Genomic DNA, 26919 nt, shown 5'->3' on the forward strand with positions numbered 1-26919 from the left:
GTATTCATTTAATTTAAAATAAATTGAAAATTTACTTTACTCTTGTATTTAGCGTACACACACACACACACACACACACACACACACACACACAAGCAGATAAAAGTCAGTTAAATTTCTGCCAAGAACCCAAAAAAAAAAAAAAAAAAATTTGGAGTAAAAAATAAAAACCAAACTAAAACTAAAAAACTATCAAAAAGAAGAAACATTAAAATAAATTAAAAATAAAACTAAAAATAAACATGAGTAAAAAGTAATTTAAAAGTTTTTGATTTATTAATTTAAAGAAAGAAAATTGTTTTCATTTAATTTATCAAAAAAATGAAAAGCTTTTTTGTTTCAATGTTCTTTTTTTTAACCAACTGTTTAGAGGTTAAAGGAAAAATATAAAACTCTGTTTCTTCCTACACTCCATTCTAATTATGTAACAACATAATTTACCAAAGCAATGCAGTTATAGTTTTGAGTCATCTGATAAACTTTTCGTACATTTTGTCAGTTTCAGGCCTACACAGTGACAAGTGCCCTTAACTTGTAGTGCTGCACAGGTTTACTCGTATCATCAGACTTTCAGGAGTCGTTCTCATGAAAATGAACATTTACACAGAGAGGCCAAAGAGCAGGAGTTTTAAAGAGAGTAGAGTAGATCACAAACCACTAACCCAGACTTGTGCAGTGACCTGTGCAGCACCCTGCCACAAACAGCTCGAGTAGATGCTAACAACAGTGGTGCATAAAAGCTAAATTGCATAAGAGTAAGAGTCAAGCTGAAAAAATACTTTGGTAAATACAAATGGAAAGTTTCTCAGGAAATATAACTGTCAAAGAAAGTGCGGAGAAAGAAGCAGAAAATCTGTGTTGAATATGTTTGAATGTGGGAAGCCATTACAAAAAGAGTCTGCACATACAAAAACAATTAGCACCATACGAAATAGTCTCTTTCTCCATCAGTTTGGTGTTACATAGTGCTGGTTGTGATGAAGACATAGATCCTGGCGAGGAACGAGGTGAATGTCCCCTGCCTCAGCAGCTTCATCTCCACGTCTATTAGGAAGTCTTTGGGCTCGCGGACTTGTCTCTGCAGGTAGACGGCGCCCATGAAGTTGTTCAGCTTCCTGGTGCTGAAGTAGCCCTCCTCGTTGCCTTTGGTGATGCTGATGACGATGTGGTCGCCGGAGTAGGCGGGGGAAGGTCCGATTCGAAAGATCTGGGCCGGGACGATGATGTTGGTCTGGAAGCTGAGCTGGTAGTATGTGATCCGCACAGGAGAGTTCTGACAGTCCACGGAGTTGCTGGGACAGCTGATCCGCTCACAGCGCCTGAGAGAGACAATATTTAGAACCTCTGTATTTTTAGCGTACTGACAGATTTTATACTGGAACAGTAAAACTTTGTTTCCAGTGAAAGTGTGTGTTTGCGTGAGGCTGTGGTGTGTTGTCTTCCTCATGATGTCCCTGTGCTGGTACATCAAGAAACATCTCCTGTTTAGTAATACAGTATAATGCACCACTCCCCTCATTATCTTACGGTGTCATTTATTACAACATGAAACATCTGGCTGGCAGAGCCTTCAGTCTGCAGTGCAGTTCACTTCACTTCAGTGATTAATTAATGGCAAGGAATCAATTTGCACAACCAATAAAGTGAAGTTTCAGTTTCATGTCGGTTGCCTCTGTGTGTAAACACACCCCCTCTGTCTTGTCGTTTGTGTCTCTCCTGTATCAGAAGTTGAGACAGTGTGGATGCACAATCCACAGACAACTGGAAGCCTGTGTATAATTTACAGTATGACAGCTGTGGCAATTCAGAGAAAAGTGAAATGAGCTAAATCTAGTGCCAATGCAGAAAGTGGGCATCCTCCGGTGGCAGCTTGCGGGGCTTTTCCAGTCCTGTACACCAGTGCTCTGAGGCCGCCCATCCATCGCACATCAGAATTTACAGCCTGGAATAAAGGTTGATGTAGTGTACCATAAAATTTGCCCAACTCGTGCCAAAACAAGAGTGTCTTGGAAGCTGCTCCAATGACTCACAGGGTAGCACTAAGGCCAGACCAGGAGACGTTCTAATCTCAGCCGTCTGTCTCCACGCCTGCCAAGTCTACTCATGAATGAAAGGTGTCTCTCCATGCTGGGCCAGGCCACGTCACACTGAGGTTAATAAGGTGTCTCTCGATAACACTGATAAAACACCGCTTTTGGACTGACTGGAAGGTGTGTGTGTGTGTGTGTGCTGTTTCTGTCCACTGGAGCGCAGAGCGGGGAGAGCTGCAGAGACTGCCCCGGGAAGCACCAGGCTGATCAAAGCCATCTGATTCATCGTACCGCTCGATGGGAGTCATGTTCATTTACCAGCCAGCCTCTGCAGCTGCCACAGGTTCACGGCTAACAAGGCCCCTCTGTGCAGTATGCTGCACTGTAAGGACATGGATGTACAGAATTTCTCATTAGAGGAGAACAGGCTGAGAGGAGCTAGAGGGAAACCATATAAAAAACTGCATATATACAGGTAGATGCTTAAAGGTGTAGTACATTATATACAGGTACTGCAGAAATGACCCAATCGCACTGCTTATGACCATGTTTGATTTGATTGTATGTTGAAGAGGTCTGACCTGTTGCTGCAGTGAAAAACAATGTCAGACACTAAACAGGCAACATTAAAACATAACATTTGACATTTCAAGATTCTGAGAGATAAATGTGACTCACGTGTCTGAAACCTTCTTGTAATTCTGAGGGCAGTCATAGGACAGACATCTGAATCCACCCTGTAGGTTGTAGCAGGTTTGTCCATATGAACAGTTGTGGGTGCCAGTTGTGCACTCGTCAATATCTGGAAAAGAGGATAAAGAAATGGGATAACTGAACGGGTGGTGTTTTGGTTTCTCAGTTTGAGTCTAAGTTAAGATAAAGACAGAAACACTTTGTTTGTCCCCCACAGGAAAAGTTCTGGATCAGAGTTTTGAACCAGCACAGAGCAACGACCCAGGCAACAAGAACACACGCTGGTGCTGGTAAGTGGATTTCTTTAACTTGGGTCTAAGTCAGGCAAGCCTTCCCTCACACTGCTTGTGCTAAGATAAGCTAATCACCTCCTGGCTATCAATCGTTTTACTCATTTTAAGCTCACGGTGAAACTGTACTTCTAACTGTGTGTAAGCACTGTATTTCTAAAAAAAAGTCAAACTATTCCCATAAAGCCTCAGAGTTAACTGGTATGGATGAAATAATAGAACCTATTTGCCTGAATATCAATAGATCCATCTCTATGACAAACGAGCCAACGCAGCAACAAATCTAGCCATGGAGGCTGCGTGAATGTCAAAATCCAGTGAGTGGACCTTGGCTTGGAACTGTTTTGTCAAAGTTGTTCTTGAAAATGAGTGGAGTAAAAATTTAGATAATTGAATTTTATTTATCAAAAAAAGAAAAAAAAAATATGCTCATTAAAACTTTAGTCCTTACTACTGCCTCAGCATTTTCACAGCCTGCCTGCACAGTAAAAGCTGTGAATGTTATGTGACAATGCTCAAAATGCAGATTTTCACATTTTTAGGAATATGTGGTGCTGTTTCTTTCATTAGCGCTCTTTGTTCTTTTAAACAGCCTTTAATCTTATTTATTCATTATTTTTACACACACACACGAAACATAAAAGAGGCTGAAGACTGTCAGCGTCTCTCTGCCAGGCACAATAACAGCAGCCACTTTCTGCACTTTTAACAAAGTTTCTTTTCCATTTAGCTTCTATTCCCTTTAGAAGAAGTTAGAAAGCTTCCGATAAGGAGGGGACATCAAATAAATGAGTTATGACATATTGCAGAGAAACTGGTATCATGAGTGAATTCACAGATGAACTCAACTCTGCACTATACACACTGACGTCAAGTTCACACTTCACTTTTAATTCGCTTTGGGCCAATTAAGAGTTGTTTTTAACACTTCAGCCTGCAGATGGAAATGAAAAACACTTAAAAACGGATTTTGTCTTGATTCTGTTTGAAATGCCGTTAATAAAACTCATAGCGTATGTTCACTGAGGCTTCACCTCTGCACGTGCGTCCATTGGCCGACATGCTGTATCCATGAGGAGGACAGGTACACTGGTAGCTGCCTGCAACGTTAACACACTGGAAGGAGCACAGGTTCCCGATGCTCTGAGAGCACTCATCAATATCTGTTAAAGAACACACACACATCTCATCAGTCAGATTATAGAGCCCTGTGTGGAATCAAAGGTAAATAAAGTGATAGCACTTCCTCCTTGTGTGGCTGTGAATGGGAGTTAGCAACACGAGCTACCTCAAGGCCCTGTCACCTTAGATGAAATGAAATCTGTTACTAATGACAGGAGTCATGCTGCTTTCAAGCTGGTCTCTGCATTCATTACAGAAATGAATCATTATTTGGATCATTTGCTCTTTCATCTGATTTGTTTTAGGGGTTATTCCACAATACCAGTGTGTTTACCCAGTCTGTCCAGTGAGAATGTGTCTGTGTTTTCCATGTTCTGTTCCCCTCTCTGCCTGTGTGTGTCGTATGCTGAAGAAGGAGAGCACTGCTTAGCTGTTCTGTTAGTGTGTGTACTGTTGTCAGCTTTGGTGCACTGTGCATGTGTGTATGTAATGACCATGTCTACACTTGATACTCTGTACTGCTTTCTGAAGACCTGAAATGTAGACAGTTATTGATGTGATCAGACGGTTTTCTGCAACATGCGTTGTATCTTTAAAATTATGGCAAGCTGAGGGTGAATCCCCTTCCTGCCTTATTTATATATATATATATATATTGCATTTGTATTGACACTTCACTCAATACCAATGAGTACTGAGTGAAATGAGTCCTGAGTTAGGCCTCTTTTACACAGATGTTTTCCCTGCGTTAAAACAATGCAAGGAGCTGCACTGGTGGGGCTGTGTTGTTGACGATGAAATGCGATCTTGGAAGTCCAGCTGTAGGAACGGGTTTGCATGTGCATGTGTGTTATTGGCTGACGCAGAGCTTTCTGATGATGACAAACACGTACGCACCATGGCCACTTTCTCAGGTACACCTACACAATCTAATGCAATCCAACACAACAGCCATGCCACATGCCACTATATGTTGAATTATATTTGTGTTTCTAAAATTCTGCCCCATATTTGTACATGAGAGGGCATCACAACACTGAAACACCTCTCAATACAGTTCAGTACAACACTACTGCAAACTACAACCTCAGTAATAAACATAGTTAAATCAGAGCCTCTCTGAGGTGTCAATCAAAACTGGGCACTATTATAATAGAATTTATGGCTGAGCTATTGTATTGTATTGCATTATATTATATTTCACATGTGTAACTAATAAAATGGCCACTGAGTATACGTGTTACATTGTTGTCTAATGTGTCTAAGGTGGACTAACATGTTATCTGTCATGCATTTATATATGCAGTGAACCCTGAGCAAAATACTGTACATATAATGTCTAACTGGTTAATATAAGGCCAATATTCACTCTACTATTAGATTTGTTTTTGTCTAGACCAACCCTACCAGTCTGCCTAATAACCTTGGCAGAAAATACCTTCACAGGTGTGTCCGTCCTCCTTAAGGTAGTACCCTTGGCGACAGTAGCATTGATACGAGCCGTAGATGTTGGCGCACTCCTGGCTGCAGGGATTTTTGTCACATTCATTTATATCTAAGCGCAGAAAAGAAAGGATATGATTAGAATTATCTGTTATTTCACAGGATAAGACTGGAGTTTTTAGCCAGCAAATACTATAAGAAGACAAAACTGCATTAGCCTCTCTCAGTGTTTTCTGACATCCCTATCCTGTCTGTGGCGTTCAACCACAAGTCCATTGGTTCCCACAGAAGAGTCAAACATTAATAATAAATATATAGTTTCATTTTTAAAGACCATTAAAAAATGTATACAATTTAGCATTTTTCTAAAATCAACTGGTCAGTGCAGTTTTTAGCAGACATTTATCAAACAGGAGCAAACAATACTTTTATATAATAAATGAGAAAAAGGTTCCTGTTTGACTGACAGGTGAATTCTGGGGAAATGCTGGCTCTTCAGTCATGCTGATGGCGCAGTGATGGTTTCTAATATCATTTGTTATTAAACTGCTTCCGCAAGAACGACAATCTTCAAGTGTCTGGAACGAATTAATTTGAAAAGCACTAATCAAAACCTAATCATGTTGCTCAGACAAGCTTTTATAATAAACCCTGATAAATGCAAAGCTTCACCTTTGGATTGTGAACAGAAACTTTCACAACTTGATTAAGTTCCCTCAGTAATAGCTATGACGAGCTGAACGCAATGCGAATCACGCTCCTGGTTGACTTTGTTCTTTGAAGCACAAGCGTGTCTTCAACCCACTGATGACTGATGGCACCTGAACCTGGAAACCATTAAGTACTGTCAGACGCCTCAGCATCCCAGAGATGAGGACTAAATTCAATTCCACCAGAAAACAGCTTTTACTGATAACAAAGACGTACAAAGGGCTCATAAACAGTCTTCTGTCAATTTATATGTAATCTACAAAGTCTGTGCAAAGCCTGCATTTGGCTTTTGATGCCAAGGCTCTCCTCAGAGACCTAACTCTACATCTAAGTTAAAGGAAGATAAAACAGTCCATCTAAACAAGGTGGCATTTAAATTCTCAACAAAAAAACCCAAACAAAACTAGCTTACCTTCACAGTTCTTGCCATCAAATGCCAGGGCGAAGCCGGCCGTGCATGAGCAATGGTAGGAGCCTGGGGTGTTTTCACAGGTCTGGGCACACAGCCTGCCAGGATAGCGCCAGCACTCATTTACATCTGTCAGTGCAGGAGTAAGAGCCATTACACAGCAGGCGGATACCTCAGGGCTCAACACTAGTTCTCATCCAGACACACACACACATACAAGCGTAGTGACTTTTCACCATGTTAGCCAATTTTTCATATTCCTACATACATCTATACTCACCAAGCACTTAATTAGGAACACCAAGTACTTTATTAGGAACACCTGTGCACCTGCTTTTTCATGCAATTCTCCAGTCAGCCAATCATGTGGCAGCAGTACAAAATATCACATCAAACATCAGAATGAGGAAAAAAATGTGATCTCAGTGACTTTGACTGTGGACTGATTGTTGGTGCCAGATGTGCTGGACTGATTTCTGAAATGCTGATTTCTAGGGATTTTCACACATCACAACAGTCTCTGATGCGGTCTCAGCAGATGGTGCAGAGACCGCATCAGGTTCCACTCCTGTCAGCCAAGAACAGAAATCTGAGGCTGCAGTGAAGACTGGAAAAATGTAGCCTGGTCTGATGAATCTGAATTTCTGCTGAGTATCAGAATTTAGCATCAACAGCATGAATCCATGGACCCAAACACAGTCCCGGCTGGTGTTGGTGGTGTGATGGTTTGGGAATTGTTTTCGTGGTTCACTTTGGGCCTTAATACCAATCAGTCATGGTCTGAATGTCACAGTGTGTCTGAGTATTGTTGCTGACCATGTTCATCCCTTCATGGTCACAGTTCACCATCTTCTAATGGCTACTTCCAGCAGGATAATGCTCCATGTCACAAAGCTAAAGTCGTCTCAAACTGGTTTCATGAACATGACAGAGAGTTCAGTGAACTTCAGTGGTCTCCCCAGTCTCCAGACCTGAATCCAGTAGAACCCCTTTGAGATGTTATTGTAGGCTTCTAAGAAAGTGTGAATGCCATTCCTCCCTCTTCTTTAATATTTCACAGACTAAACAATTGTTTATGTGATGCATTTTTCATGTAAAGCCTCCTTTCCACCTCTGACACCTCACCTTAAAATGAATGTGTTTCATCTTCACCAGTTTCAGTCGTCCACATACTGGTCACTAACTTAGTTTAACTTGCCCAATGATTGCTATAAGAAATGTCATCAGATTCTATTCAGTAAAAAAGACACTCTCCAGATTCTATGTCATGTTTTTAATAAACAGGTCCACACTATTTTAGGAAAGATAGATGTTACTAAGACATGGTTATAAATTTTGTTCAGTAAGTAGAAAGTCAGGTAGTAGCTAACATGCTTCAGGACCTGTGGATTTGAAGAACAGACTGCTCATCCAGGATTAGTCTGTTTTCTATCATTTCGTGTCTGCGTGTCTGCCAGTCTCCTCCAGTCTAATAATATTTCATTCATAGTTCATTCTCTTTGCCATATATAGGCAGTTTCTCAAAGCCGCTTTGTGTGGAATCTGTATGTGATTATAGCATCTCTCAAATTATTCTGATGGAATTACATTTTGATTGAAAAATAAAGCAATACTGATGGAAATTAACCCCCCCCCCCAAACATTTCAGAAAAGCTAGTACATGAACTTTGAATGTAAGGGCATAGGAATCTATTATACTCACCGATTGTTTTACATTGATTTGAACTTATTAATTAGTAGTATCCATAATTATTAGTAGTAAAGTTTTACTACAATGTTTCATTTAGTCAAATCTGACATCCCTCTAATCTGTGTACCGAAGTTTAACTGAGGCGGTGAGATGGTTTCTGCCTCGAGAGCATCTCTGGCTTCAAACACTGTGTGGACGACTAAAACCTCCAATCTGCTTGTCATCATCTCACAGGTCTGACATCGTGATACGTACCAGTGCAGACTTTGCGGAGGGCATCATACTGGTAGCCCGTCTGACAGTCACAGCGGTAGCTGCCAGGGAGGTTGTGACAGATCTGGCCCACTCCGCACCGGTGAGTCCCCATCTGACACTCATCAATGTCTAGACAGGCAGGGAGAAAGATAAAGCACCTTAGCACTGACACAGCACAAACACCCACTCACACACAAAAACATTCACCCAGGGTCACAAATATCACTTGGCCTTAAACTGTTCTCTTTAAACTCCTCAGTGAACTTTATGTATTTTTTACACAGTTTATTCCAGTTTATTCATATGATTATTTATGTATTTAACATTTAACACTAACATTCCATACATGGTGCAATTGAAACTTTTTTTTTTTAATCTGTTTTTAGTGCTGCTTTTATTATTTAAAATCACTTTTTCTTTCTGAACTACCTTGCTTCACCTGTCTGCTCATTCATGTGAAAGCAACAACCAAGAAAAGTGGCAAAGGTGAATTTATGGAATAGAAACATACTTTGGATAAAAACTGCAGGAATAAAATAGAAATAAAAATAACCACGAATACACTCCGTTAATGTGAAGAAATCATAATGATCGGCTGAGTTATTCCTTACTGTCTAATTTCATTTATTTAATCTCATACACCTGAACTGGCTTGTATCTGGGCTCATTCTTCTCTCCTGTGTGTAATTATGCGTCCTGAGCACAGCTAGCACCAGGGTGATATCACTGCATTCACATTTGTCCACAGTTGCCAGTCTCGTTGTGTGTCCATGCCGTTGTGTTTAAGAGCTGAATCTCACCGACACACTTGGCTCCGTCAGGGCTGGCGTGGTATCCGTGGCTGCACATGATGATCTTCTGCTGGCACGTGTAGGAGCCCACTGTGTTGATACAGTTAAAGCCTGAGCTGCACGGCTCACTCAGGCTGCTGCACTCGTTTATGTCTTCAGAAACAGACAGAGAGAGAGAGAGAGAGAGAGAGAGAGAGAGAGAGAGAGAGAGAGAGAGAGAGAATCAAGCCTTAAGACAGCTGAAAAATTACAGTTCCTCAGGAGAGTGATTGTTAGGAGGTTTAATCCTGATTGACAGCTCTGCCTATATCCATTTCCTCACAGTAGTTTCAACAGAACAATAATGGGAGTTGTGTATTCACTTGTTAACTTTTTAGGTGGTAATTGTAACTTCTTTGCATGTAATGGTTCCAAAACCCGTTGAGAAGTATTATAAGTTATGAACTGCAGAATCAGTATATGTTAATGTATTCATGTGGATCATAAAAAAAGGGATCTGGACTTTGAAGTAACTAAATAAGCATCACAAAGTCAGCCAAGTTTGAACTGCCACTAGTGGTGTCTGCGGGCTTTAAAGCAGCACTAATAATCACTACGTGAACAGATAACGTACTTTGAGGGAACAAAGTCACAGAAATGTCAAACAGTTCTTAAACAGCAGGTGCGTAAGTCACAGATTTTGCATAATCGTAGCAGGAGGGGACATTACATGAGTTTACATTTATAGAAAGCCAAAGGAGGCCTTCCACCCTCAGTGACACTTCAGATACGTACGTGCAATCATCTGCTGGGAGTCATTAAACTGATGATTACTCTGCCCTGTGCTGCTGTAAATCAGCTGATGTATATGAGACACTTTTATGATATCAGGAGCACCCAGAGGTGAACATTATGGCTACTTCACGATATTTCCCCATTCCAAGATGATAATGTTTCCCTACACACTGGTTAACAAATTGTAAGTCATTTAAGGAAAAGTGAGCTGTCATTTGTTTAATCTGGACCAAAATCAAAGTAGTTGTGGTTTTATTGAAGGTCATGTTATACTGGACTGTTTCTTCCCAGCTCCCTGGAGTCTGGTCACCATGAGGTTACCAGGCAGCCAGTGGAGAATCATATAATCATATCATATGATCCTCAGTAACACCACAACATGTCATTTTTAACATTTTTCTTTACATCTTGCCCCAAAATATAGAGATTTTGGCAGAATGTGTGAAGATTACTTCACCATCATAGTCAGGGAAATCCTGTTAAACTCAAAGAAAACATATTACTTACTGACAAAAAAATGTGGCAATCACAAGCCCCTGTGCCAACCGAAAATTAATAATCTAATAGTAGTAGAGAAAATGGCACATTGACTGAAACAAAAAGTGTAAAATCCTTGACAAAATAATGGCAGCATTTTATTGATTATGTGAAAGACAACCCTGATTCCTAATTGACTGTTGACCTCTGTGTAAACCTATTTTATCATGATTTACTATTCTACAGTATACACAGTCAGTGAGCTTTAGAGACTTTAAAGAGTCTAGAATCAATATTTTTATAGTTACACCGTATTAAATGGCAACGTGAAGACAATTTAACAAAGGGGGTTCACAGATATTTCCCTGGTAGAGACAGAGCTTAAAGACAGAGAGAGCGTTGGACTTAGATTCATCAGTTGGACAGACACACCACTCCCATCTCACCGTGCTGCTGTGTTGTACAGGTGTACGCCAGTACTCCTGACTACACCCACCCATGCCCATCAGTGATGCTGGCTCAGACATGAAACAGACTTTAAGTGTTCACCCAGACAGAACATTTCAGTTTTGAAAACTGTACACAAATCAAAGAAAGCGTGAGGGACGGGGACGTGGACAGAGGTCCAGCAGCTCATTTTTGTCCTGGAGTCCTCCTACCAGGTTAATCCAGCCTTGATGAGACAGCAGGACAAAGAGCACTGAATCTGCTCTGAGGATAAAAATTGTACCCCACTGTCTATTAGCTATTTAATGATCATGTGTTATGAGTTCCCATTAGTCAGCAGAGAGCAGCCCTGACAGTCTCTTACCAATACAGTTGCCATGAGAGTCCTGTGTGAAGCCGCTGATGCACTTATGTTTGGGATTACACAGGAAAGAGCCCACCGTGTTCTCACACACAAAGCCCACACCACAGTTATGGGTTCGCAGGAGACATTCATCCATGTCTAAAGAAAGAACAGACAAACATAAAGACAATGAGTCATCTCCATAAACCAAAATAATCCACACTCTGTTCAAACGTAAAAGGTTTACATCTGCTGTCAGCTCTCTCAGTTCAGTCTCAGCTCCTGACTTGTTAACAGTACAGTAGGTGGCACTGTGGCACAAGCATAGAAGAAACATACGCAGCATCTCTGAAATTCAAACTTTCACTCGTCAGTGTTTAACTCCAGGAAAAATTCCCTTCCCCAAAAATATATCACTTGTTCCAACTCTGCAATTAACAGAGGTTGAACCAAACTTCTTAAATGACAGTTACTGAATCTCACGAGCAGCGGCTGGAGTGTAAATGGAAGATTTTTTTGCTTTTGTGCCGTGAGCCCGTTTCTGAGGAGCTCGTGATATTTGGTCCTCTGAGATTCATCCTGAGGTACACAAGGTCTTAATTTGGGTTTTTCTCCATAGATATCCCACATCACCGCAGAGATCTCTTTTCTTTCATGCAGCTAATTAGTTTTTTCCCTGTTGGATGGTCGACTAAATATTACCGTCATTATCCAGCTACATTGATTAGTCCTCCCTGGTGCCAAGTGCTGATGACACAAGTCACAGAGCTTCAAAATACTTTACTGCCCACATGATGCTGCCTCTCTGGGTGATTAGCATGTCAGATACTGAACCTGGGCATCTGCTGAAGCATAAACATCACTACTGCAGCCAAAAAAAAAAAACACGAGCATAAATCCTAATGAAGCTTTGCTAACTGAGCTGAGTTTCAGTCATGACTGCAGACACACAGCTGGCACAGTATGGCAGGAATCTCTGAATGAAAATGACCTGAAATCATCTGCATAATGGTCCATTTTCTTTGATTTCTACACATTGCTTTAAGGATTTGTGTAGATAATGTTGATTGTATCCATCAAAAGACAAACTGAGCTGTCCAGATATATGCTGTTTCTGTTTACAAGCCTCTTCGAAAACAGTTGTCTGCTAGGAATAAGGTCAGGACAGTAGCTTCCACAGCTATTCATGCGGTACTACACAGCAGTCTTGTATTCAGGGATAAAGGTGTCCTTTAAGGACAAATTATTTTGGGTTTGCAGCGATGCAATTAGAAAGAGCAACAGAGGGGATGTGATGACAAACTTTCGGACCAAAATAGCTTGAGAGTGCATGTGTGAGCATCTGTTACAGAGCGCCACAGTCAGAGCTGGGGGTGTCGGACTTGTGTGTTGTTAGTTGCTGGATCCTCCAGAAATTTCTGATAAACTGGAAACACTCAGTATCACACTCTGGTAATGTCCAGAATCTCACAACTTGAAGGCTACAGCTACAATTATATATGAATGAATATAATGGGTTTCAGCTGGATGTATTCCACCTTAGTATCACCAGACATTACATAAATATGAGACAAATCTGTAGCTCAAGATTTAAGTTCTGTTCCAACTTCCAGTGCCAATAAAGGAAGCAGTGTGCCCAATATGTAGGAAAAGGGAAAGTACGAGAGTGGAGGTCGGGTGTGGTGGGTTGGCATGTGGAGAGTTTGACTTTCATGCAAGAGTCTGTGTCCCATTTCTGTTTTTTTTTTTAACCATAACTGTGATTTCCTAACCTTTAATTTCCTGTCTATACAGTAGTTTTTGTTAGTGGAGGGTCAGACAATATGTCTATAAAACAAGAAGACTGTATTTCGTGTGTTTTTGGCAGTTGACTTCTTCATTAAAACAACATCAGCTTGTAAACAGACCAGTTGATCTTCTGTTGTATTTCTGACAAAGTAGCTGCCCAAGAATATGAAGCACCTGCAGTATTAAATCACACTTGCTGTTACCACAGTAACTACAGGTATCGCCAAATTAACCAGAACTGAAATCTTAAATATTATAAATTGGCCATATTTTGTTGGCTATTATTATGATCTTTCTCTAACTTGGCCAGAGCATTTGACACGGATATAAAACCCAAAACCCAAATATAATCCAGGGTTTTGTAGAATTGTCCAGTAATTACGCTCTTGTCTGGCCATAAGGTTGTGTGGTGGTTTTGTTTTACCGTCCTTTCTGTCTCATTTCTGTTTGTTTACCACTACAAAGAAATTACAAATCCTGTACTGCACCTGAGAAAGACATCATCAACATTTCCACTGACTACTTAAGTGGCTCTGGAAATGACTGCTGGGTAAATTGTCTTAATGAAACACATCAGGAACAATGAACTCACCCTCGCACACACTGTTCCTCAGCTGGTAGCCTGCAGGACAAGTGACCTGCAGCTCGCATACAAATGAACCCACTGTGTTCACACAGCGCTCACTGGGCCGACAACTGTGGGTGTTGGTCACGCACTCGTCCACATCTGCAGAAGAAGAAAAACAGAGACTGTGTGTGAAATGAACGAATGACAGGGGAGGGAGAGGGAGACGGACAGAGGCTGTACGATTATGAGTTGGACTAGAGGCAGAGTTTGTTGATGGACAAATCCCCGCCCTGACTGGTCCTGACTTTCTCAATGATGTGGCTCAGCATCAGATGGACGTCACCAAATAAATAGTTCAGAAACTAACAAAGGAAGTTCTTTCCAGGAGTCTTGAGGCATACGAGGAAATTACATGTTTTGCTTTTGCCTGAATGAAATTGACCTGCTTGCATTAAAATTCAGCTGGAAACACAAAAGTCATTGGTTTTTGTGCAGTCAAAAATCATGTGTTTGTGGTTTTCCAATTCAGAGTGAATGTGTTTTCTGTTACTGCAAGGAAGAAACAAAGGTCTTTGGAGATCATCGTAAATACTCTGATACCTTCAAAACCTCTGAGTGGGTGGGAAAGCCACAAAGACAAGTGCAGTGGTAACTCTAGCTTATAACCCAAGGACACAGTGTTTTGTTAGCAGCGGTACTGAAGGTTAAAGCTGCATTAATCTTATTTTTTTACATTAACAGTGGATCAAATGACTATGTGTAATGTGAAAAATCTCTCATAGTGAGTTTTATTATCCATCAGTTCATCGCTATGTTCTTTTAGGGCTTGCAACTGCAGCTAAAGGAAAAAAAACCCCAGCAATTTAATTTTAGCTCCACTAAATGAAGATTTGGTTTCAGTCCCACTGATACTCTCCGGTCCGGCTGTTTGGTGGACCACTGTATCAACTTTGATCAGTGACTACTGTAAATCCCAAGTCAAACTTAGAATATCAGGTCTTAGCAACAGCCGAGTGATGTTTTGCTTGATATGCTTGTTTGTGTGAAATGAAATACACAGTTGGGAAACTTTGCTGTTTATCAGTCAAAGCGGACTGTAGCTGGTAAACAGTCGCTGTTGATTTATGACACTGGTGGGCTTGTGCCGAGACGGTGGATCGTCACTCTGTTGTGGCTCATCTTTATCAAACTGCTGCATTCCCTTATCATGCATCGCAGTGCATGGCCGATTAGCAGGATGCGCTGATAGGACTGGACTGGGATTATTGTGCGTATCTGCACATTTGTGCGCTTGTAGAAGTGTGGCGGGCATCCAGATTTGAAGATCACCTCAAAATGTGGGGCATTCCACAGGGAACTAGACAAAAAGGTCTTGTACAAATCTGCATGAAGGAGCCAAGGCTTCCCATGCGGCAGTCCCGTGCTGTAATGCCTTCCTTGACTTTCAAAGCTTTTGCCACAGGGAATCTGAATGAACCGTGTGCCTTACAACACTGTCACATGGGGAGCAGAGGGAGGAAAAACACTGATCTGAGCTTTTCAGCGTGTGCCTGGTGTGTGAGTAACACCCCGCAGCTCTGTTCCTGTAAGGTTATTCACCTCAGAACACCACACAAGCATCACCCCTCACAGTGCATAACACAGCTTATTGTGCTATATAAACCCTCCGTGGAGCTGAAGCAAACACATTTGTCTTACTAAAATTAACAATTTTCCTTTTTGACACTGTAGCATTCAGTCGAATCTACAGATGCTATACAGGCAGTACAGTAGTGACATGCTCTTGTTCTGGGGCCTGCCTTCACAAATGCCCCCGAGAGACATCTGCTGTCTTCGTTGTAGGGAGGATATTTCCAGGAGCAAATCACACTGAGTCCGCCCCATCCTCTGGGCCCTGCTCTCTGTCAAGCCTAGGGATGGATGGATGGAACTGTTTCCAGGGTTTGCATATTGCCAGTGGTGCAGAAAGTCGCCTTCTCCTTCCACCGCAGGGCTCTGGTGTCCAGCATTATTTCCAGTGCGTCATTCAAGGAGGGGAAAAAAAGAAAAATAAAAGGAAAAAAGTGCCTATTGCCTTGAGGTCCCTACCCTCCTTGACTGGTCCCCGGGGACAGCCACGTTACACAGTCGTGAGGAGTGAAGTGGTCCAATACAAAACAAAGACTCTATTTTTGAAGAATACAAATGCTTAGTTGAACAGAGAAGGGAGATGGATTTAGAAGAATTCTATCAAGAGACGGGAGGAGGCCGTGCACAGGGAGATGTCTGAGAGGCAGCACCATAAAGAAGAAAACACACACCCTGTTGTTCTTACACACTGGACCCTGCAGAAGATGAGATTTTCTGAAGAGTTCAAGCTGAGGTAGATGATGTCACACTTGGCTTATTTGCACATTTGGTTAGAGACGGGAGGGTTTGTGTTACTGGTTGGGCTCATGTGTAAGCTGTGTGCATGACTTCTCAGTCATCAATGACCAGGTGTGAAATCAGAGGGATGTGTCAGTCAGGGGTCCAGAAGAATATTTTCTCAGGTCATCAGGCTTTTTTTTTTATCCATAAAAAGATCTACGGCTCTGTTTTTAATCTAAACACCACTACAGGCCATGTGATCATGCACACGAGGACAGATTCGAGTGCACCTGCACATTTTTGTTCATAGACACGCAGAATGTGCTGAGTGAGGTGAAATATAAACCAGAGGGTGTGGTGATTAATTGTTATCCTCCCCCACCAGTCACATTAACCATGTCCTTCATTTTAAACACAATTTTTACAACACAATGATCTACTGTGTATCAGTCAGTGTAGAGAGTCTATAACAGTACAATACAGGGGAGGCTTTTTTATTGAAGTGATTAATGGAGATGTATTCAATAAGACTTGGTTTACATGTGACAATAAAGCCACTGCTGCCAAAACTGAGTACAGCAACAGTTTGCTCAAGCTGTTAATAAGACTCCATCAGTTCTGATTTCCATATTAATCCCATTTACATGATCATGCAGAGATGCTTATGGAGATTATCTGCTTGACTCGCCCCTCGAAGATTTTACACAACTATTACAATCATATTTCTGCTTTATCAGATAATTTAAAGTAGGATGTAAAAACATTTACTGTGAGCTGTGTTTGTGTCCGGTGTGACCGTCTCATGTGTGTAGAGTGTGTGTAGTTTACTCTGATTTTGATCAACAATTGTTGGCTTGTGGATTGTGTGTAAAGCTCCTGCACATCCATGGTCCACCCTCTCAGGTGTTTTCACTCACTGGCCTGATTAGACCTTTCATCAGGGCTGTGTGAGAGTGATTGCTCCTCAGCCCTCCTGTTAGCTGGCGTCGTTATTTGTGGCACCTCTGAGGGCAAGATAAAGATAAACTTTATCACTCTTAATGGAAGCTCTCCATGGAAGTTTTCAACAGCATCTCCACAGGCACAGTGTAGTTAGAAAGACATGAGTTTACCAGACCTCTGTAGCCTGCTCCTCATCACTGCTCAAGGTTTGAGGCTGCTAGCATTCGATCATATTTTAACATACCTGAATCTCCAAACAAACTGTAAGAGACTGATTGCATTGTGGGTAATACACATACTATCTTGAGTCTGACAATGTTACAGGACTGCAGTGTTAAATCTGTGAAGTAATGCTGCCTCACATGATGCCTGCACTCCACTTCAGTGAGTTTGCCCACTGTTTACTGGCCAAATGGAGAACAACTGTTAGCAGATGGACTTTGGTGGCCTCAGATTTTTCTCAAGATAACTCTCCCCAACTTCAACCTGTAACAGGGCCCAATCAACCATAAAAACACCTCTGTGGGTTTGCACAGCCGTTGATTAAAAGTGTTTATTTACATTGGTCAAGGTTATTCCACAGCTGCTGAGCATTTCCAGGAAGTGTGTTCACTGAAGGAATGACTAAATTATTGGCAAGGAACATCACCTGACTGTGAAGACTAGACAGCTGGGGACAGATCAAGGAGGACATTCACATCCGACACCAGAGACCATCTTTGACAGATATGATGTTTCCCCACATCTGACTGAGTGTTATAATGTGATTAAAGTCTCATTTAAGTACACAATAACAGGGATTCCCACACAGTTTTATAGTAGAGGTGTCCTGCCTCGCTTGAAATAAAGAGCCATTCTGCTAGAGTAAGAAGAAATCATGAAATTTTTATGAAATATAATATTGGGTTCATGATGCTTCTGGGAAAATGGGTGGTGGTGATTCATCACACAGCAAAGTCGACAGTTTTATTAAGTGAGGTGATGTTTAAAGGCCTTGAAGACTTATTTTCTCAGTCTTACTATGAGTAATTGGGTCCCACATGAACAAAACGTGGACATGGACAAACAGATTTATATTCCACAACTCCACCTGAGAAATTTCTGTATTTCTATTCACTGTGTGATTGTCTCACTGCTTTGAAGTGTGTGGGGCTCATTTAGAAAAAAGGTGACATGTATACTGTGCACCAATCAGGGTTGGTTAAATCAGAATCTGACGACAGCTGGTAGGTTGTTTGGCCACTGTCAATCACTCACACAGTCCTTATGCAGCAGATTCGCTGAGTTTGAGTGTTAAGTTCTGAATAACTAATAACAGAATAAATGGGATCCAAAGTTTTTAGTCATGATTATTTAATGTTAAAGAGAAAGTCTCAAGTTTTCAGGGGCTTTAAACCATCATCTAGTATGTTGATAACAAGATGAGATTAATCAGAATCAGTGTGATTCAGCTCAGCAGTCTCATATTTAAGCATCTCATCTGCGCAGAACTCCCATTGTGTCTTACCTGTCTTACCTTTGGACCACGTGTGCTGCACAGGGCACCAAAATATCAAAAAGCCTTTCAAGGTTACAAAAACACCATTATGCAGTAGTGCTGCATGTGCTGGTCTTTGTGCTGCCAGAGCACCTGGAGTGATTCTATCAGCCCTTTCAAAGAACACACTATTGAAATATCTCTATGGTCCTATATTTAAACTCTCGATAGGCAGATGATATCAGTTATAGTGATGTTTCATTTTGACTGCAACAGCTGAAGGGATGACCTTTAGCCTGGATGAGACTACAAGGCTCATCTCTGTTCAGCTGGGCGGGTCCGTGATTCTGAAAACGATGTGGTTGATGAGAGCTGATATCTTCCACAAGGTTTGGTGGAGCAGAACAGCATCTCTCTCCAACAATCCCAGCCACGTAAATCTAAAGATTATGTTAGCAATGTGACCACAGAAAGGATGATAAAGTGAAGTTTAGCGCAGAGTCTCATCCATAACTCTGAGAGCTGATCTATATGCACCATTCTGAGGAATGCAAAACAAATCCAACCCTTCCTTCAATGGTTTGTTTAGTCCTCAGAGAGAATTTCATAAATGGGTGAAGGTAGCGACCAGATGAATTGAAGCTGGAAGCTACCGTGATGTCTGAATTACCAGCGTGCTTGTGTGTGTTTGCCTGTTAGTATCCATTCACACCCAAGTGATCAGCAGAAACAACACAGGAGTGCTGATAAACTGTCTAACCCACACATTTACCATTCAGACTGCACATAAAGCTGTCTTCACACACAACCCACTCTTGCTTATTCAAACACATATCTCCATGGGAACATTTGTGTGTTAACATTTTGACAATGATTCACTTTCATATGCATCTGAATACACCACAGAGAGAGGAGCAGGTTTATTTACAATGAAAACTGGGTGAATTAAAATCTCACACAGCCGTGATACAGGGCTAATCACAGCAGTATTTCTGATAGAAGTGCAAATTCAACAAATCCATCCTTGGTGTTAATGCTTACACATCTACATCTACAGCAAGCACTTCACAGTTTACTTCACAGTCTACTTACATCTCTGTCAAATACTCAAGTACCCCCCCCCCCCCCCCCCCCCCCCCCCCCCCCACATCTTGTGGTGCTATTTGCTTTGTTTCATTCCAGTCTAAACCAAATGTTGCCCACCCACATGTTCACATGTGGGAGCACTTTAGGGGAGAAAGTGCTCGCTCTGTTCACAGAAGGAAGCGATAGGAGGGGAAACACCAACTGTTATGTAATGCTTTTGCATTTAGAGGTATTATCCAGTCTGATGACTGACAGATTAAATAAACTCAGCCAGGACTGCACTTCCAGTGTGTATATTCACTGTGTCACAACTGCATGGGTTTTTCACAGCGGGCCTTCAGTAGTATGCAGCACATGGTCTTGTTAATATCAGTCACCTTCTACCTATCCACCTCTGTAACGCCATCTTATACAGACAGCAGCACATGTGGTGTAGGTATGGATTTGCTCGAGCAACAATTACCGAGCTGGTGTGTATTGAATTCCATAGGTGGACCGTATATATCACTTTTTTCACAAAGCAAAATTTCTGCCAAGTTTTCGCCCTATTGCAAATTCATGGATCAATTTACTAACTACTGCAGCAAATTTATTACTGAATGCCCGTCCATGGAAAAATGGTCTTTGGCGTGGTAACAATTACATTCCCTTCTGGCGAAAGGTTTAATGTTGATGGTCTAATCTATGTGATTAATTTTCCTCCACAGCACAATGTTGACTTTGAATCAACCAGCACCTCTAACACGCCTTTATTTGATGAGGAGCGACCTTTAATTATCAAATCTCTGTTTTTACCAGTGATGTCGCCTCTTAAGATCTATGATTGGAAGTGTTTGTATCAGTTAAGATAGACAAAATACTAGAAGTCTATTATCACCTTATAAAGCTGTAAAGGCTAACACGTTGACTATTTATACATCCAGCAGACACGGAGCAACATTAGCATTTATTTGAGCTCTAAGTACTGGCTGGTTTACTTCACAGTAAACAAACCTGACTAAGCTGCCATGTATAGTGGGTATTTGGGGGCCCCCAATAAAGTTTTGCCCTGGGGGCCCCTTAGAAGGTTAAGCCAGGGCTTATAACTTTGCTTAACAGTTTTTTGAGGAGAAACCTGAAATACAATATTTCACTAAGAAATGCAGTGTAGATGTAGTGAGTAGCATAATATGGAAATATCTGGGTGAAGTACGAGTTCAGCAGTTGAATAAATGTACTTTCCACCCATACACTGACAGCAGTCGACAGGAAATGATGTATTTTTGTTTTATAACGAGCAGAAATCATCAAAACAATGTTGTTACAGTGTGTTTTCTGACACACTGTGATTTGGAAGCACCAGGCAGCACATGCTTATATTAAATTATGGTCACTAAAGGTGCAACAGACTGCAGTGGTGACTGCTGACCTTCTGTCAGAGGTGCCACTGTTGTGCCAGGTTTTGAAGGAGGGTAGCCAAGTACACAGATGCTATGTGTGGTGTTTTGAAGCTTTCGCTGCCACAGAGTAATTGGCTATGGTTGACTCATGCTCCCGGCAACAGTCTCCACCACAAGGAAGTGGAAGCCCAATAAGCCCATGCATTGTTTAGTATCACAAGACCTGCATTTTCCTCCTTCATGAGTGACTGCATCCAATTAAAATGTGTCCCAATCTCTGGACAAACTGCTCCATTGCACTTTTGTTCTGTTGTCATGGCTCTGTGTGTTTGCTGTTGTTCATTTGTGCAGTATTGTTGATGGCGTTGATGGTTGTTTGTTGCCTTGTGCAAACCCAGCTTGGGGTAGACAGCTTAAGGGAGCTTTATGAATTGCTCCAATTACTGCCACCAGTAAGACGACAAGAAGGAGCGGCAGCCCTTACCTTCACACATGTGTCCATCTGTCATCAGTGAGAAGCCTGGGAAGCAGGAGCAGTGCGCCTGACCTGCCACCACCATACACTGCTGACTGCAAGGACCGTTTTCTGCAAGAGACAAAAATATGAGATGCTTGACCACAGTCATCTCTGGTTTGCACACAGCTATGCCTCCAGTCAGACAGTCATTCGCTCATAGTGTCTTAAATTTATCATCCATCGTGCTGGTTCTCTGCCGTCCTGGTAATTCTGTGCCTTGTTGTTTTGCTCCCCCAAGGTTCCCATGGAAGCCCGCCTTCACTCCCTCACACTGATCATCACTGCCTGCAGGAAGAGCCTCACGTGAGCTATCGCATTCAACACTATGGAATCAATTCTCCTCATTTAACAGCTTCATAGTCCTGTCACAAAGAGGCATGGACCAGGAACTGTTTCCCCACAATGTTACACACATCCCTCACAAAAAGCTCTGCAGTGGTGAAGTGTCAGAAGGCCACTCCATACATTGATCAGGATATTCTTGTTAATAACAATCGGAGACACTTTGAACCAGCTTGGATCAGAGACTCCAGCAGCTCAAGGGTTTGCAGTCCTGATCTCCTCCTGACTTTATCAAGATTCAGCTCATGAAGCTACAGCAGCGTAAACCCACTAGATCAACTATGGCTGAGCAGTTTATCAGTGATAGTGCATGCAGCACAGCAATTGTCCCTAGTTTTACTTCTGTTCTTAAGGGAGGATTCGCTTCAGGCCAGTCAGGCAGCACTCGGAAGCATCGTGTCAGCCCTGCCTGCTTGCTTTGTTTCAATAAAAGCAGATGATGGGTTGAGCAGATGCATCCGGCCTGCTGGGCTGCAGACATGGAGTTAGAGGCTGGAGACACCAGTGAGTGTTTATACACTTCACTGCCTCATGTTAAACATTATGTAAAGCCCAAAAACTCTGTCAGCACCCTTTACATATACAGCTATAACACACCACAGGGGAACAGTCCATGAAGACTAGTCTCACAGCAGGAAGTGAAAATCAGAACCCAGTTAAAAATGATTTTGGAGAACCCAGAGCCAAAGTTACAGCGGAATTAAGGTTTTTAATCCCTACTGTAAATGTGAGATTTCAGTTTTTGATTTTTACAAGAAATTTTAAAAATGGTTTAAACTTTGTTGTTATGGGTTACTGAATGTAGTTTGATGGCCAGTGTTTGTGTACTGAGGGAGGGACCAGTTGTTTCAGACTCCTATATACATATGAATGAGATAAAATATCACAGACGGCAGAAAACAGCTGAGCTCATTAACTTCCCATTATCAGACAATTTAACATTACTCCCTGTATTAATTCCAGCAGGTTAGTTTGAGAGTGAAAGCAGGTTCTAATCCTCTGTTTACAGTTTTTTCAGACCACTTCAGACCAGTATTCAGACCACTTCACCTTTTTCATATTTTGTTTTGTTGCATTCTTATGATCATCATCTGATGATCACTCAAACTCTACTCTATATAAAGTGGTATCCACATATTGAGGATGCTCACCATCTTGCTGCACTAAAAAGATACATTTTTGTGGTTTTTAGCCTTTAGCAGTCTGTAGAAGGTGTGTTGTTTCCTGCGCACAGAGAGCGTCAGTGCGCATTACAGCATAATGCTGGCATTACCTGCACATGGGCTGAGGCGGACAGGGCTGGTGGTGGTTGTACTGGTTGTAATGGTGGAGGCTGTGCTGGTTTGTGGAGGGACCACTGCAGGACTGTCCTCTCTGACTCTGTTGTCCTCATCAGGACTCACTGCACATAGAGGCACAATAACAGAGACCATGAGGATTATATATGAAGTCCTACAGCCAACGGAGGGGTTAAACTACAAACAGTAAATGACTTCAGACTCCTTAATGTTTCTGATTTCAAAATGAGTAATAGTTCACATAATATCAATGTTCCTAACAGCAGAATTTGACTTATGCTGGATGCTTTTGTCATTACACTCTTTCATAGAGCAGAGAGAGGTCTGTGAATAAATTATCTTTCATTTGAGGTTGCTGGGAATTTAGATGATAATGACTCTTGTTCAAGTGCCATAAGTATGATGATGAAATCTGTTGTTGCTTTAACCGCAGCATAATCACAGTGAAATGACCATAAATGCGTATACAATAAAATTAAGATTCTTGTAGTTAAGTTTTTAATGGAAGCAAAATGCTTGAGTTTTATTGTTCAGCAGTTCCTTCATCTACTGTCAGTGAATTCCAATCACACATCTGTGTCTTAGTATAACCGAGGGAACACAAGGTCAAACAGGAGACAACATGAACAGCACTTGCAAATATACAGTCGAAACATAACTCTAACAGACCACTCTCTGAGGTAAGACCTCTTCATTACGGGGTCAGCTCCAAAGCTCTGTGGTCAGTATTTTACCCATTCATGGCAAAGCCCTTTCAGTGTGCTTCATTTGGATTGGCAGTAAAGAAGAATCTATTCGGAATACATTACAGATTTTGTACATTAGAGACACATTAAACTACAACAAAAATATAAGGTAATTTATATTCACATTCATAATTAAAGAGTGTGAGCTGTAGTTTCACAACCTTCTATCCAACTCTAGCGTCCCACCCTCCGACTTAAAGGAGAGACTCAGTTTGGAGTGTTATGATCTGCAAGGTGAGGGTCACATGACTGATGGAGACTGCTAAAAGCATCTGTAGGAAATTAGTTAATTATAATGAAAGGTGGAAGAGTTGGCGTATCAATAATGATACGCTGGTGCTCTTTCAATCATGCCTTCTTGTCGTGCCCTCTCCTTCTGTAGTGGTTTAACATCACCCGACTGGAGAGTTAGTGCCACCAACTATTCACCAGCTATGTAATTAATGCAGTGGAAATCTGCATTAGTTTGTTCGTTCTTTTGCCAACTTTCAGAGAATTTAATTAAAATTTGCACAATGTTTGGATGGAACCTTGGGAGTCTGGGAGACTCCCAGCATTTTTGGAGAAAGTTTGAAATGTGGGCATTTACCAGGCAAGGAGGGTTTAATGAAAGACGCTATCAAGTGTCATTATGGGAAATGTAGGATCCAGCTTTCTTGGAGGTTGAGCCTCATCAGGGACTGAAATTTCAGCCTCTGCTCAATTTTAACTTTAATCTGCCTTCTGCATGATGAGAGGGTAATGAGAGTTCGTATGGATGGAAAAAAACAAACTTTGGGGAAGCAATGTGTTTACATGTCTCAGAAGCCCGTTTCATACTGGACTAATCTGGACTAGATCACTGGCCTTTTCTCTTACCTGTATTATTTCTAAATAACCAAATTCTGAAATTTATAACAAAAAACGATCTGATCTCAAAGTTACTGTCCATGTGTGAATTAACCCTCGAAGGTGTGTTCGAGTACCTGGCGCACAGGAGTGTCTGTCTTGCTGCAGGATGTAGCCTTGGTGGCATTCACAGCGGTAGGAGCCCCTGACGTTGGTGCATTTGTGCTGGCACAGCTGGTCTGCATACAGCTGACACTTATCCACATCCTCCGGCTCCTCCACCACGTTGGCAGATTCATCTGTGGCACTGATGGAGAAGGCCTCCTTGGGGTACTTGCTGTCTGACACTGGAAGGAGTGAGAGAGGGAAGTTGGGAGGGGTCTCAAATTAGAGACAGCACCAGATTGCCTGTATAATTTATCCTGCACACTTACCTCATGGAACTGACTTGAAGACACAAAACAACATCTGCTCCTCTTTAACATTTACACTCGGAGTATTTTAAGTGATGCTTTTATCCAGAGCTTCAATACCTAGATTAACATCATTACAAGAAACCACCAGTAACAAGTGCAAAGGTCAGAGCCTCATGCATTTACAGAACTGTTGTGATCACAGGACACTAATGTGGGAGTGACTCACTGGGAAAAGAAATATACAAAATGCTAAGTGAGAGTCGGTAGATTAAGCAGAGGGGGAACGATATGAGGTATTTATTAAAAAGTGTTTTTTAGCTTGAGGCTTCTATTACTGCACATATCACACTTTCTCTGTCACAGTTGTTCAGTCAGACTCGTGTCTGAGAACGACTTTTAACATGAGCTGGCCAGACACTGAACGCCGTATTAAACTGTGCATCACCTCACACTGCATATTTTAATCACCTTTTGTACATGGCCAAAATACACAACTTTGATGCTCACATCATTCATGGGTTTACCATCTGACAGATCCAAATGTGTTATTCAAATTAGATGGACGGGTCCTAAAAAGAGAAAGGCAGCTTTACTTCTTCTTTCCTTATACTTAAGCCACACTGGAACAATACCCTCAGAGGAGAGACTCAATCCCCAAAGAGTTTGGAGATTGGAGCTTTTTTTTTTTTTTGTAATCACCTTTCCAAAACCAAAAGCATGAGGGATATTTGAAAGGAATGGCTTCAACTCTAACATAAGCTGCAAACACTAGCATGCCTGACTAACTAGCTTACTATCAACAGTAATGACTTAGAGTTACTTCAAAGACAAGAGGCATGTCATTAGCTAAGACAGCTCAACCTAAATTGCCAGAAAGCCAACTGATCATCCAACAGCCAGATCACAGATTGTTTGGGCAATTACTGAGGTGTCGTGACTCCCCTAAAACTCAATGTCAAAAGACAGGCAGTCTGGTGGAAATTAGCTGGGTGCTTCCAAGTTGATGTTAAAATGTGGCTTAAAGGCTGTCTGAAATATCCTGACTTCAAGTCCCTAGTATGGGTAAAGCACCAAAAACACTGGATCCTAAATTTCCCATAATGTGAATCAGTCGTGTCTTTCATTAGACCTTGCCTGAATAGTCCGCCCATGATTTTCCAACTTGACATCCCTGGATTGTGACACAGATTTTCTTGTACAAATTTGTAGCTTCTGAGCCCAAGACTCAAGTAATGTTACTTGTGTCATTTCCTCCCTCCAGAGCCACAGATGACATTGTACAACTGTGTAATAAGTTGTATAAATGTTGCTGTACTCCTTTAAACTGTAGTGTCTGTCCTGCATCATAGACACCATTACACATCAAGGGGTGAGGGCCAAAAGTATACTGTAACTATAATGGGTCCAATTGTGGACTTTAAGTAAATATTTCTCACAGTCATTACCTTGAGTTTAAATTCAGAGGAGCAAGGCGATTAAATGTTTCCTGTTTTAATTAAAAGGCAGTGAGTCATAAGACTGAAAACATATCCCCCATGGAAATAATTACAGTGCATCTCATCCATTTTTTCATCCATAAAACACTCACAGAGCAAATGCATCTTTCATGCATCCTGAGAGTGAGCGTGTGTGTATGTGTGTGTGTGTGTGTGTGAAAGAGAGTCAAATACACACACCGGCTGAGAGCTTGAACAGTTTTTGCAGCTCC

The 26919-nt window shown here is 41.6% G+C and overlaps 1 protein-coding gene across 1 annotated transcript in view; it reads right to left on the minus strand.

Moving 5' to 3' along the window:
* Window positions 1–335: 335 nt before the first annotated feature.
* The window catches only part of fbln2 (fibulin 2), a 60692-nt gene continuing 34108 nt past the window's right edge, over window positions 336–26919 (minus strand). Inside the window, exons 6-17 of the mRNA XM_041034101.1 lie at window positions 24933–25142; window positions 23197–23325; window positions 21549–21650; window positions 13856–13990; window positions 11497–11634; window positions 9444–9587; window positions 8644–8772; window positions 6702–6827; window positions 5574–5690; window positions 4048–4176; window positions 2709–2832; window positions 336–1319 (exon numbers count right to left, since the gene is read on the minus strand). Of these exons, the coding sequence (XP_040890035.1) occupies window positions 959–1319; window positions 2709–2832; window positions 4048–4176; window positions 5574–5690; window positions 6702–6827; window positions 8644–8772; window positions 9444–9587; window positions 11497–11634; window positions 13856–13990; window positions 21549–21650; window positions 23197–23325; window positions 24933–25142 (1844 nt within the window). The 3' untranslated portion in view covers window positions 336–958. The remainder of the gene's footprint in view (window positions 1320–2708; window positions 2833–4047; window positions 4177–5573; window positions 5691–6701; window positions 6828–8643; window positions 8773–9443; window positions 9588–11496; window positions 11635–13855; window positions 13991–21548; window positions 21651–23196; window positions 23326–24932; window positions 25143–26919) is intronic.

Source organism: Toxotes jaculatrix, chromosome 3 (genome assembly GCF_017976425.1).
Source record: "Toxotes jaculatrix isolate fToxJac2 chromosome 3, fToxJac2.pri, whole genome shotgun sequence".
Taxonomy (NCBI): Eukaryota; Metazoa; Chordata; class Actinopteri; family Toxotidae; genus Toxotes; species Toxotes jaculatrix.